This window comes from Saccostrea cucullata, unplaced genomic scaffold (assembly GCF_032062105.1).
Source record: "Saccostrea cucullata isolate Sc308-1 unplaced genomic scaffold, CSIRO_AGI_Scuc_v1 ctg1234, whole genome shotgun sequence".
NCBI lineage: Eukaryota > Metazoa > Mollusca > Bivalvia > Ostreida > Ostreidae > Saccostrea > Saccostrea cuccullata.
The window spans coordinates 1-14102 of NW_026926064.1; the positions used below are offsets into that span (position 1 = coordinate 1).

The window sequence follows — 14102 nt, forward strand, 5'->3', positions numbered from 1 at the left end:
GAATGCTGCCCAGAACACTTTAGTTACTATAAATTCTTTTCAAATGTAATTTGGTTATTCAAAATCAATATAAAGACTTTATATATGCCTTATCTAAATTAATATGCTTTTTTCAGAACAATAGTTCCATCAGAGATGGCTCACCAGAAAACACAGGGATAGGGGAAGGAGAGAAGGCAGTCTCCATTTCACTGCTGCTGTCGTCAGGGTTAGGTCGAAGGAGAGCACTGTTACACGCCATTCGAGCATGCCCATTGCGTGAGTCCACATGGTGATTGGAATGCACAGAGTCGTTGTTGTTTTGACTGCGATGAGTATGACTTGGTTTCTTCTTCCTTAAAAACTGTACAAAGCCATGCTTCCACGGTGAACATTTGATAAACTTTTTGCTCTCTGTGTTGTGTTTACCATTTTTGTCAGAACAGTTCTGCAATAAAGAAAAATTTAAAATGTGAGAAGAAATCTAGCTACTTTCCAAACTTTATTCTTTTTTTTTACATTAATAAAGAGAAAAAAATGAATATTTATCCATGAAAAATGAATTTCAAAAACAAATTGATAAAAAAATTTAATGTTTCAGTCTAAGTACGTGTATTTTGTCCTTTTCAATATACTTGTTTATCTTTATATCAAAGAACCTGTGTTCTTATTATATTCTCTTCTTAACTTTACAAAATAATTTTTTTTTCATTTACATGTCTGCATGTATTGTTTTTTTCAGATTAATGTGATGTGCAATACCCGTTTAAAACTTCATACTAGTAGTTTAATATGTTTTCAGTATCATTAGATGTTTTCGAAATTATTCTAAGATATTAAAAAGTTATATGTGAGAGTTTATTAACTAAATGTACATGTACTAAAAATTAAATATTTTGTTACTTTTAACTTTGTACATGCATTCAAACTGTTTGAGAGAGAGAGAGAGAGAGAGAGAGAGAGAGAGTTTGAGTTTGTGATTTGATAATATTTGAAAAAAAGCAGCACATGCCTTTCAGTGATATTTACATTTACTTACAAGTCATGAAATTTTGTACAAGACAGTATCAAATGCTTATAATTTCATTTCATTTAAAATGTCAGTCAGAAAATATTAGAACTATAAATCTTTGATCTATACCAAAGTGCCTCTGTATGGCACGCCGATTGGTTCAAAATTATTTTCTGCACAACGATCACGATTTTATACACGAGCTAGAAGAAAAATATACACGAGTAAAATAAAAATGCACGTATCGGTAAAAATTGCACATAGTTTAAAAGATTTTTACACAAACATAACGAAAAATACACGAATCCGAAATTTCTTACACGATTAAAGGGTTTAATATGCACAAACAAAAATCGAAAATTGCACGAGCAGAGGAAACTAAAAATTACACAAACAATTTTACTGCGCATACAGCTGCGCATATCATTACTATGCACATAGAATATTCATAGTGTTCTTGGTTTTCTGTACTCTTTATCTCTTCATGTATGCTAAGCTAAATGTTATCGAGAATGGAAGTTGCTTTTTTACAATCCGATTTCGAATGAAGTGTTTCAGTCTGATCTATGCGAGAGTATTTAAAAGCTTTTTGAAAATACTATGTTTTTCTTACATTGACCGAGATCAAGGATGTATTATATGATGCCGGACAAAAATTGTAACAAGAATGAATCGGTACGTTTGTGCTACGATGCGGGGTAATAAAAAAAAGTACCCTTGCGTATGATGCACTCGACTCCGAACTAAAAGTACCTAACGATGAACGTACAGTACGGCTGACAAGGATCTTGATTTTAAGGGTACTTACCACAAACAAAAAATGGATGTGCGGGGTGATATATATTTTTTGACTGATTTTGATATGAAATGACATAAATAATAAATCCCTGAAATATAAAGAAATCGTAGGTTTTCTTGGTGCTTAGATATGAGACTTTGTTTTGCCTTCTATATAATTCCATACAAAATTTTGCACAATTTTTTAACCTTATGACAAAATCTTATATAATTCTCCCAATCTACTTGGTAAACATTATTCAGGTTGTCAATTTAAATGTAAATCTATGAGAAATAATGCTGATTTCTTAAAAAAGTTTGTTTGTGTTATTTATCCTTAAAAAATCATTTGAGGAGATTTTTTCCCCATTTCGGAATAGGAAATTAAATAGTCAGTTGGCTGGATATATACAAATGTGTACATTTTTAAATTTAAAAAGTGAGGATTACCTTAGATGTACACAACGTATTTTTAATGTCAAACATAAAAATATTTTATTTCTATTTACATATGTATCTAAACTTATAAAATATCCGATATCAATTTTGGTTGGATATCTGTAGCCTACTTTTTGTAATGAATTTTTTATGATATTTCATATTTTCAGTTATAAACTTCGAAATAAAAACAAGATATTTCTTGTAAGCGTTACCCTCATTCGTAATGGCAATTACTTGATAAATGTTTTCATTTTTGATAAAAAGGACCAGATGAACGGAGAATATACTTATATACTCTATGTACATGCCCTTTTGTGTTTTGTTAATTAAATTTGTCCAATGAAATAACAAAACTCTACTCAAATAATCCTGGCTATGGAAAAACACATGATCAGTGGCGGACCTGGCTCGTGGATCGATTGGAGTCCCAATATAAATTTATTTAAGTTTCAAATCGTTGGACGATAATGACACACCAAGACTTTTAAAACATTTTGAATTACTAAACACATCTACATACAATGTCATAAATAAAATGGGAATGGATACTGCAGTTTGATAATAAATGGAAAGAATATAGAACTTGTTTTATCATTCTTGAAAAATGCAAATAAATCATGTTCCAAATAGAGCACAATTTTTGCAAAATATTTTCAAAGACAACAAATTCTCTTTACATTTAGAATTCGTATTCATAGAATTTTAATAATTTATTATTTCCCAAACACTAAATTTAAGTTTTTTGTAATAACAATTTTCAATCCAAATCTATGGCCATTATAGCAAGAACATGACTGTATAATCATAAAATAAAATTAATCGGCAAACGGGCCGGTAGAAGTCCCCCCACCTCCTCCCTACTTTTTTCTGAGTATTATAGACTTTGCAACAGTAAATTTTCCTTATATGCTGGTTGACCCCCTAACCTTCAATTTTTAAATGTTGTTAGGTCGAGCGCAAATTCCAGGATATGCACGGTTAATTACAATATTTATCGTTATAGTTTTAGGTTGAATTGCAATCCTGATTTCGATCGACTACTTCATGTACGCTTAAATTCATAGTAAAATATTTCAGCCAGTAGCATCAGGAGGGGCATGTCCCTCCCCCTTTTCGTTTTCTTTTCTTTGGCAAACATAACCTTTTTCTATAGTAAATATCCACTGAAAAGCCTCATCCCCTTTTTTGTTTGGTAGTTTAAATCTAAGTAATATATGCTAATGTGTTTCGAAAAGAAGGTGGAATATTGAAGGTGCCTCACTACCTCAACGAAATAGGATTTTCGAGTTTGGACACTTCCAAACCCCCCCCCCCACTCCCCCCCCCCCCCCGCCTTTTTTTCGCTTGTCATGCAATTAGGCTAATTTTCAGGTAATTTGTCAAAAAAAAAAATTCTAACCCCCTCCCCACTATCAAAAGCGATGCTTTAACGATATTATATGTGTCTGTATATTATAATTTTAAATTGTTTTAACTCCTTTATATGCATTTTACCTATTCAAAGCAAACTCGATAAAAAAACATATTATTGAGCTTAAATTCACATAACTAAAACGACTACAATTTACATACAATTTTCTACATTTACATGGATATTTATGAAATCACTACACATTGTTCAAAATTAAAGACTGCATGTTCTACTTTGTCAAATACTTAGTTATATAGAAAAAAAAATTAATAATTATATTCGATCGTTTCAATATAAAACTTAAAGTTGCGCAATTATTTGCCTTATTATTTTTTTTTACTGTTTATTTCCAAACAGTTTTCTGTCAAATTCCACAACCCAGATGATCGCAACAATGCTTAAAAATCTCTGTATGAATTGCTAGTAATCCTTAATCAAAAGGGATTATTGATGTGTCAGATAACTATAAATCGATTAGCGCACAGGTGTCTTTCATTCCTTCACCAGCAGGGAGGGTTCTCTCTATATGAAAAGGTCATGCATCCACATCCTTAATTATTACAGACGTACACACAGTGGGTGGTGGAGGAGAGTAGTTTGATTTGTTGTTAACTGTCTTGTATTACATCACATGCTGTTTTTATTAATATTTATGAAGACCTTTACTATATCAATATTTTACACTTTCAAAAGAAATTACTATATAGACAATGATAGAGGAATGACACCATTTAAAAATCTAACAATTAAACACACAACTGGTAATATGCATCCCTTTTACGTTATTTATACATGTGTACAATGTTTTTAATCGGGGGTGTTCATATTCCATACCTAAGATTGTATAAAACACATTGTACATATATTCTTGAGAGTCTAGCGGAATTCCAAAAGACTGAATCCTTTTTAAAAAGATAAAATAAATATTACTAACACGTTACTAATCCTTTAGGATAAATTTATAGGTATATGTTTCAAGCATCCAAGCCACCCTGAGCTGTTCTCTAATGAATATTAATGAAATGTGCGCAATGAGGATGCGTCGTATATTATGTCGATGTTGTATTCTCACTCGTGCAGTTTTCGTTTTTACGTTTGTGTAATTTTCTCACTATATCGTGTATATATTTTGTTGATTGTGTAGTTTTTCTGTAGTTTGTGTAAATTTCAATAACTTTGTGTGTACTTTCCTCACTTTGTATAAGTTTTTACTTACTCGTGTAATTTTTGTTTATGGTCGTGCAGAAAATAATTTTGAACCAATCGGCGTGCCATACCTCTGTATAAAAATTCCTCCATTTAAAGTATGAAGTATTAGCTAAAATCCATTTTTAAACAATAAAAAAAAAGTATTTTTAAAAAAGTTTAAGGGCAAAAAGCAAATTCAAACAATAGTTTTTAGAAGGAAGGCTGGAAAATACTAAAGCTAAGCAATAATCTTGTTAAACCAGTAATGGGGAAATTAGGGAAAAATAATAATCTAGTACATGAAATAAACCTTGAGGTTATAACAAATGAAATTTGAAAGGAAGACATTGTTCTTTTTAAGACCCAGCTGTATATATGTAAGTGGGTGTTTGTCACTAAATACATTTGTAATATAGCATTTCTTAGTATGTTAAATGGTACATGATGTAAGGAGAGTGGCTAACAGTTTTTAACCATTTATTATTGATAAGTAAAAAAAACCCATATGTTTGAGCCATAACATTTAGTGCAATTTCTGTTTTAAATTTGTAGATGGATCAAAACATGACAGTCTTTTATATATAACCCCCCCCCATTATCTAGACTTCAAATATATTGCTTCTCCCATTTCCAACTAGTCATAACCATGTGACCTTGGTAAGACACTGAAAAAAGGTAATAACCCCTTCCCCCATATAATCATATAATGAGCAACAACATACAAATTGTACATGTATAATAATATATAATTTATGTGATTTCCATGCAGCAGGAGCAAAATTGTATTGTAGGCATAAATTGATCAGCATATCATTCCCTGTGAACTTGAAAATACAAACTTGTCAACGTTGCACAGGCCAGCATTTATGTTGCAGAAGAAATGCCTTCGACCTATGAGCCTTGTATGGTTTTGCGAGATATACTGACAGCTTTAGGGGATATACAATCTTATTGTGTAGAACAAGAAGAAAAAGAAGTTTTTTCATTGCATTTCTAAAGAATTTGGATCATCAATACCTCATTTGCATTGTTGACCTAAATTGTAAACTATATTTCTTTTCACCTTTAACATTGGTTTACTGAGCGTGTATACTTTAAGATGAAGGTCAATTTTTTTGCAATGAAGTAAAAAAAAAAACTAAAAATGCCAAACAAAAACTTGAAATAAATGGAAAAGCATTGAGATTTTTTAAAACTCATTAAAATGCTAACCATTTCCATGTAAATTATGACTACTGGAAATAGCCTGTGCATGATATACTTAGCATATATCATGATAAGATACATTTGATACAGAGGAGAAAACATCTAGATATATGTTACAATAAAGGCATGACACTAAAGAGAGTGGATTTACCTTATGGAACTGTTAATTATAGGCCATTTGCTGCTTGAATGGATTCGTGAAAGAAAAAGAAGTTGCTGGTGTAATTTATTTGTGGATATTAGTTGAAAGAAAAATAAGCTTTAAAAGATTAGTGGCAAAGACAAAATGTCATAATGTAGGACATATGGTATAGTTTTATTTAAATCTGAACAAGAAATAAAGAAAAATTAAAGAAAAAAAACATTAAAAATTGGTGATAACTATAAAAGATTGTGTAATTTCATTCAAATGAGTAAAAAAGTAAATGAAAGGCGTAGGCTACAAAAAGTAAGCATTTAAAAGAATATTTCAAGACAAAGCATTTCTCATTTTCCACAAATGCTAGTTAGCTGACTCAGACAATGAAGCTTTCAGATTAGGAACAACTACCATTGAATATTAAAATGATGCTACATTCTCTACCCACACATAAAATATGTGTATAGACCTCTAGACAAATCCAAAGATATGGTGGATTCAAAGGGTTACAATCTGGGTTTATTATTTTTAGTCTAACATCAAAATTAATGAGTACTTCTTTTCACCAGAATATCTCATCATGTGAAAAAAAAATGACAATTGAATTCTTGCCTTTTTTTCTGAAAATGAAACCCAAACAAACCTTGGATCCACCACTGTGAATCTATGTTATGATACAAATGACTTCCAGGACCAGATTTCTACATCCAGTAAAGGGACATAACTGAGGAAGCACTGACCTGGGTATTCTTTCCCTTGATGTCATTGTCAGTACTGTCAGTATTGGTCAAGCATCGATTCTTCTGGTTTGACTGGGTAATCTTGGATCCTTTGACTAATAATTCTGTCTCCTGATCTTCTAAAATAAAGCACATTTTGCAGTCTGTATCTTAGGCTTTTCCTTTCAATAATAAGTACAGTCAAATCTCATTAAGAAAAAATAAAAGATAATTTAAGAGGTTTAAATATGTTGGGGGAAAATGGTTGAGATTTTAATCTTATTTTTACTTTACCATGGTATTTGAGATATTGAAGTTCAAGATAATGAAGTCTAGCTGATATTTAAAAATTACACTTTTAAAACCAATTTGATATTAACAAATCAATTGTACAGGTGATTGTGGAGATTATCTATGTGAAATAGCTTACAGTTCAATCAAAATTGTTAGAGAATGCTCAACAAAACTGATAAATGTGTCCAAGATCAGTCTCATATGAGAGATTATGGAATCAAAGAAGTTCAAACATTTGGGGCTCATTTCTGAAGTTTTATGAATATTTTTTTTATGAACAGGTTTAAAATTTTGTATTTATCATTTTGTTTTGAATTGAAACTGTTCCAAGATATCCTCTTAAAACAAATTCATGTTTATTTATGAGATTTTGATCAAGAGAAAAGTTGATTGGTGGAAAAACGTCATCTTAAAAATGTTGCTAATCAGGGGGTTAAAAAAACACACACATAAACCAAGCTGTACATAGCAAGCAAAATACAATCAACTTGGATTTTCTAATCACTTCATCTAATCTCATGCTTTGAGAAGCAATGGGATAATAATAAAAAGGCTCAAGCAGTGGATGTGTGAGGATATTTACCCTTGTTCATTGGATGTATTTTGGCTCTACTGACTGTTGACCCTTTGTCCAATCCATCATCTGCTTTAGTTTGGTCATTCCCAGCACCAGCAGATAAAGGGTCCACAGAATTACTCCTGAAAATACACCAACTTTTGTCAGTTCCTTGGCATGTTCAAATATGTGGAGATAACATACAGTATTCAAGCTCAAAAGTACATGAAACAATACAAATTTTGGAGCAGAGCAAACATGGACCTATAAAACATCAGAGGTGGGATCAGCTGCTATGAAGGAGTGAGCATGCCAAATGTAATATACATTAAATCTTGTTAATCTGATTTCAACTGGTTCCAAAGAAATTGGCCAGATTCGACAAAATTTTAAACAAATGAATTTGCTGAAAAGTATTTAAAGTTTACACCTTATTAAGATTTTTGATTTTACACCATCCATATTAGACAAGTTTTACTGCATTACAGATTTTTTTTCAAGCAAACCACTTTATTCTTCCTATTTTGGGATGTTACGGACAAATCAGATGACTCTGACTAACAAGTGATACTTACTGACATTCTTGGACCTCTGATTCCTCGTTTGCATATTTTGGACTTCCTTGCAAATTTGAAAGGGAGGATTTTTGCTTGGTTTTATTAGACTTTAATTTTGCATTTTTCTTTTTCAGGTTGAGTTTGTAGCCAAAACATGGCAAGGTAGGCGTCTGCACACAGCTGGAAGGAGTTGTGGCTGTAGATTTTAATTCAGTGTTGGAAAGTAAGAAATCAAAGTCGTCACTATGGAAGCTCTCTATGCGAGCAAGAGGGGTTTTGAACATGTTTCTAGTTGGGGTATTGGGCATAGCAAACTTATACAAGTGTTTTGAATAGCTTTCTGATGGAGTTAAGGGACTAAGCTTGTCCTCTGGAAGATTTGGTTGAATAGAAGACTCTGGTACATTCACATCACTACTGGCATTATTGGCAATATCTTTGGCATGAACACTTTGTACACTGGGGAAATTTTTCACCACTGGCAATTTCAATTCAAGCTTTTGAGGTGTGCATAATTTGCTAGGATTTAGGTCCTTCATGGTAGTTTTTGTCACAATTTGATCTTTTGAATTAATCCTCCTCCCTTTCAGTGGATGATGGATTTCCTTCACCACAGAACTCGGATTCACTACATCCAACAAATTGGTTTTACTATCCGACTGATCCTCTGAACACTCCACATCTGAAAGACATACAATTCCTACATCCTGAGGCATGCTGGGAGAATTTCCATCCACTTTGTCAAATCCCCCACAAGCTTCATCGTGACTATCACTTTCTGACAATACCTGAATGTCACTCTTTTGCATAGAAGAATAATTTTCATCACAAGAACCAGAAGAGGAATAATTGCACTCTTTTTCACTCTTTGCAAGATGATCTACTGCAGTTTGAATCTGCCCATTCTTAGATGGAGAGATCAACTTGTTTTTAGGTCTCACAATGGCTTTGATGTCTGCAGAAGCAATTTTTGCTTCCACTGAGTCTTGATGCACAGCCTCTAACAACGGATGTTTTGATTGCCTGGAATGGACTTCAGCAGTGGATGTAGTGGTTTTGCTAATTGTCACAGGAACTATTTCTTCTGAGTGAAGGTAACTTGCAGAATTTGGACAGGAAGCATCTGAGTAATTCTGATCACTCTCGTCATGCCAGGAATCGTCCATCACATCAATACATGATCTGTGCTGTTTCTGGCCGGGCACTAATAGTGTCACAGATTCACCGTGGAGTTCAATGGTGTCAGACCTTGGAGTTTGATTTGCACTAATTGGAGGGTCGATCTTGATTTCGGGGTTAACAAGCATTACCGGACTGTTGGGTTGGGAGGAACTGGTATGTTCCTTCATGCTTCCAGCCCTCCTGTGGCCCGGGCCATAGGAACTGGACCGAGGACCCTGCCTCCTCTTTGAGGACCTCCGCCGGAGTGAGCGTCGGTTGTAGGGCTGGACCTGACCCGGTGACAACAGATTGGGGTTGTCTTGTCCAGGAATTCCCTGAGTGTGAGCCAAGTTTTCTGTGGAGTGTGGAACAGATTCAGCCTGAAACAACAAAACAATACTGAAAACTCCAGAAATACTCTCCTTTTTAACTTATAATCAAGTGCTCTTAATTCAAAGGAAATTAATAATACAAAACCAGAACTATTTGTAAAAGTTGTTCAAGTATTATTTGCCAAAGAATTGCAACTGATCTGCTGAAATGCAAGAGTAATAATTCAAGTTTAATGCAGAAGATTAGATTTAACAATCCTAAGTTGAGAGAAAATAATGACAATATTAAAACAATTTTATGCGACTTATGCAGGTAAACTTGATCTGACATTTTAAAGTTAAGATTTTATAACAAATTTGTAGCTTAGAAGTTTAATCAGTAATATATTCCTAAGAGTATAGCTTATTAAATTCAAAGACCTCAAATCTCCGACAAAGAATTTAAAGGTGGGGGATTGTGGTCATAGGATAATACAATAATCCTCTCTCTCATGGTCTATTTATCTGTACATAGAAATATAATATCTAAAGATTATTTCATATCCTGCAACTTTATACTCAGTTCTTGAATTTCCTGTATTGCCTAAACTTAGCAGATAACTCACTTGTCATAAATATATGAAAAAATTCATGAAAGTAAAACTGTTCTCTTTATAAAAAAGCAATATTTAAAAGGATGTCAGAATATTTTTTTTCCTTGGGAAATTAAATCCAAAAATACTCAAGTATGATAAAATTCGGAAAGGTAATGGGTGGACCGTGGGGGGAGTTCCAAATTGAATAAAAAGGAAATGTTCAGAACATATAATGTAACATGGGGTGATTCAACTATACCCCAACAAATATAAGGGGGAGAGGGGGGGGGGGGGCTTGCCTTTAAAAAAGTAAACGTAAAGGATTAAAACTTGAAAAAAGTGGGGAACAAGCACTCCCTGTCCCCTCCCAACATTCTATTGGTCTGCTATCTGTGCATGCTTATTTTAACCTTAAAGTTTCTAACATACAACTCTGACTTTTATAGGTGTATCTTTAAATTACAGGATTTTCCATTCATAAAATCACAAATTTTTTGTTTTATAAATAACCATTTTATATCATTTATATGGAAAAAACTTAATGTAACCAACTGTAAAATATTCTCCAATTTTCAACATGAAAGGAATGCCATACATTTCAAGGTATAAATTCAATAATTCATAGCTAGTTCTTTACTTTTATTCAAAAAGAATTGTGCTTAAGTTTAGGAAAAACATACTCCTGGGAAATAAACTCCAATATTATGTAGTGATTTGTGTTTGGTAAAGGAATTGAAAAATAATGATGCTGTCATACCTTCCTTGTTACAATTCAAATTGTGTCATCATGTTTTGAATCTTTCAGACAAACCTGTACTAAATGGATTCGATCAATAACCAGAAGTCTCTGCCGAGACTGTAGCTCTACTGGTTTGTACTTAGCATTTTAAAGGAATTTCACAGAAAATTCTATTTTTAGTAACCATGGCAACACCGTTCATTGAAATCAAAAACCAATGCACTATTCCATGTATCTTTTTTAAATTGTGTAGTTATTAAAATCAGACCAAAACTGTAGAAAAGTTTCAAAGGAATTTCACAGAAAATTCTATTTTTAGTAACCATGGTAACACTGTTCATTGAAATCAAAAACCGATGCACTATTCTATGTATCTTAGTGTAGTCTACTTGTGTGCCAAGTTATATTGAAATCACCAAAACTGTAGAAATAGCGTTTCAAAGGAATTTCACAGAAAATTCTATTTTTAGTAACAATGGCAACACCGTTCATCAAAATTAAAAACCGATGCACTATTCTATGTATCTTAGTGTAGTCTACTTGTGTGCAAAGTTATATTAAAATCAGACCAAAACTGTAGAAGGAGTAGCATTTTAAAGGAATTTCATAGAAAATTCTATTTTTAGTAACAATGTCAACACCGTTCATCGAAATTAAAAACCGATGCACTATTCTATGTATCTTAGTGTAGTCTACTTGTGTGCCAAGTTATATTAAAATCAGACCAAAACTGTAGAAGGAGTAGCATTTTGAAGGAATTTCAAAGAAAATTCTATTTTTAGTAACCATGGCAACACCGTTCATCTTAAGTCAAAAACCGATGCACTATTTATGTATCTTAGTGTAGTCTACTTGTGTGCCAAGTTATATTGAAATCAGACCAAATCTGTAGAAGGAGTAGCATTTCAAAGGAATTTCATAGAAAATTCTATTTTTAGTAACAATGACAACACCGTTCATCGAAATTAAAAACCAATGCACTATTTGTGTATCTTAGTGTAGTCTACTTGTGTGCCAAGTTATATTAAAATCAGACCAAAACTGTAGGATTTTGAATGTATTTAAAAAAAATTCTATTTTTAGTAACCGTACAACATATTGAAATTAAAAACCGATGCACTATTCTACTTCAATGTATAACTTGTGTGCCAAGTTATATTGAAATCAGACCAAAACTTTCCTTAAAAGTTGCTTTCAAAATAAGTCCCTTGTCACAAACTACAGTCACTATCGCATAAGATCTGGTCTCTCCCTAAAAATAACCTTAAGCTCCCAAGACACTGATGTACATATACCTTCCTTGTTACAATTCAAATTGTGTCATCATGTTTTGAATCTTTCAGACAAACCTGTACTAAATGGATTCGATCAATAAAAATAACCTTAAGCTCCTAAGACACTGATGTACATATATTGCTACATGACACCAAGTGCCATTATTTTTTTAAATTTTATTTTCACAGAAAGTTGCAAAGTGTACCAAATTTTGTGAATTCAATGTCAATAATAATTTTGGCTATTTACTATTTGGCGTTTTGATAAGGTAGTACTTCCATTAACATGCCTACCTCAGATGTAGCAGATGGAAGTGGTGAATGTAAATATTCAGTATTCTTTTTAGCCATGTGTTTCAAACGCATGCTGACTTTGTGATCATGAGGCTAATAACTTTGTGTCCGAAAAAATCAAATACAACATATCAACTTACCATGTACATCTACTTCAATGATAACGATGAGCCTTCATAACTTTCCTTAAAAGTTGCTTTCAAAATAAGTCCCTTGTCACAAACTACAGTCAGTATGTAAGATCCTCTCCCATTCCTGAGAGCCAGCTACATACAGACTCTAAACTGAGGCTCAAGATCAGAAGACTCATGCTTCAGGTATGTCATTACTGAGACAATATTATAGATCAATGTAAAATATAAATTAGCAGTACAAAATTAAACCACACTGACAGGTCCTACACATAATTCTATATACAAATAGGAAAAAAACATACTCAACAAATCTGCATAAGATTGTTGCTGAGAAAAATACTCCTGGTGATATTTCCCAATCATTTTGTAACAAATCCTTCCTCATAAGAGAAAGAAAACTTCTCCACTGAATGGGTTCAGTGGAGTCTAGGGAGATTTGAAATACACAGCATTGATTATGACTTAACTAAAACAAGATTATGTGTAAATCTTCTTATTGAGTCAACTGCACCCAGGTTAAAATACCAACATAATTAATAAACATTTTAAATATAACATTCAATTAGCTTTAAGAACTTTAGGATATCTAAGGCAATATTCCCTTGTATTTTGGGGGATTTTATAGAGATTTCCATTTTTGTTGAGAAAGTATAATTTATTCTGCAAAATTTTTCAAAAGATGTGTTTTTAAACAAACTTAATCTAAGCCGTAAAAGAAAAAAACATTGTCTCAAGCACCTTAAGGAGTCTACACCTTTGATCCATGGAGAGGGCTTAACCAATGGTTTGCAACAATAAAAAATATAGTCAAACAACGAAAGGAACAGTTGATTACCAATTTCTGATCACACTTTTATATAAAAACAAGAGGCCCATGGGCCACATCACTCACCTGAGCACCGTGGCTAGAAAAAAGCAAAAATCAATCCAGTTTTGAAAAAGCTTAAATGCATAAGTGGTCCCAACCTACCCTAAAAAGGGGGAAAGGGATATGATTTCAATAATTTGAATCTACACTAAAAATGCTTACATATTTCTTTGACTTACTCTTGCTTTTTTCCCCATAAATTTGAACTTTCATTCTGGCCCCACCCTACACCACGGGGTCTTAATTTAAACAAATTTGAATCTACACTACCTGAGGATGCTTCCACATAAATATGCCCACTCATGGCTTTGTTGTTCAAAAAAAGAATATTTTTTAAGGATTTTTTTTCTGTATGTTCCTATGTAAAACTTGAATTGTCCATTGTGTGCCGATCCTACCCCAAAGGGTTATGATTTGTACAAACTTGAACCTGCACTACCTGAGGA

The 14102-nt window shown here is 32.7% G+C and overlaps 1 protein-coding gene across 1 annotated transcript in view; it reads right to left on the reverse strand.

The window, feature by feature from the left end:
• Nucleotides 1–144: 144 nt before the first annotated feature.
• Nucleotides 145–14102, reverse strand: part of LOC134270577 (hormonally up-regulated neu tumor-associated kinase homolog A-like) — a gene marked incomplete at its 3' end in the record, with an annotated part of 69661 nt that continues 55703 nt past the window's right edge. The window contains exons 13-17 of the mRNA XM_062752810.1: nucleotides 12655–12731; nucleotides 8298–9820; nucleotides 7750–7865; nucleotides 6894–7012; nucleotides 145–427 (exon numbers count right to left, since the gene is read on the reverse strand). Coding sequence (XP_062608794.1) covers nucleotides 145–427; nucleotides 6894–7012; nucleotides 7750–7865; nucleotides 8298–9820; nucleotides 12655–12731 — 2118 coding nt within the window. The remainder of the gene's footprint in view (nucleotides 428–6893; nucleotides 7013–7749; nucleotides 7866–8297; nucleotides 9821–12654; nucleotides 12732–14102) is intronic.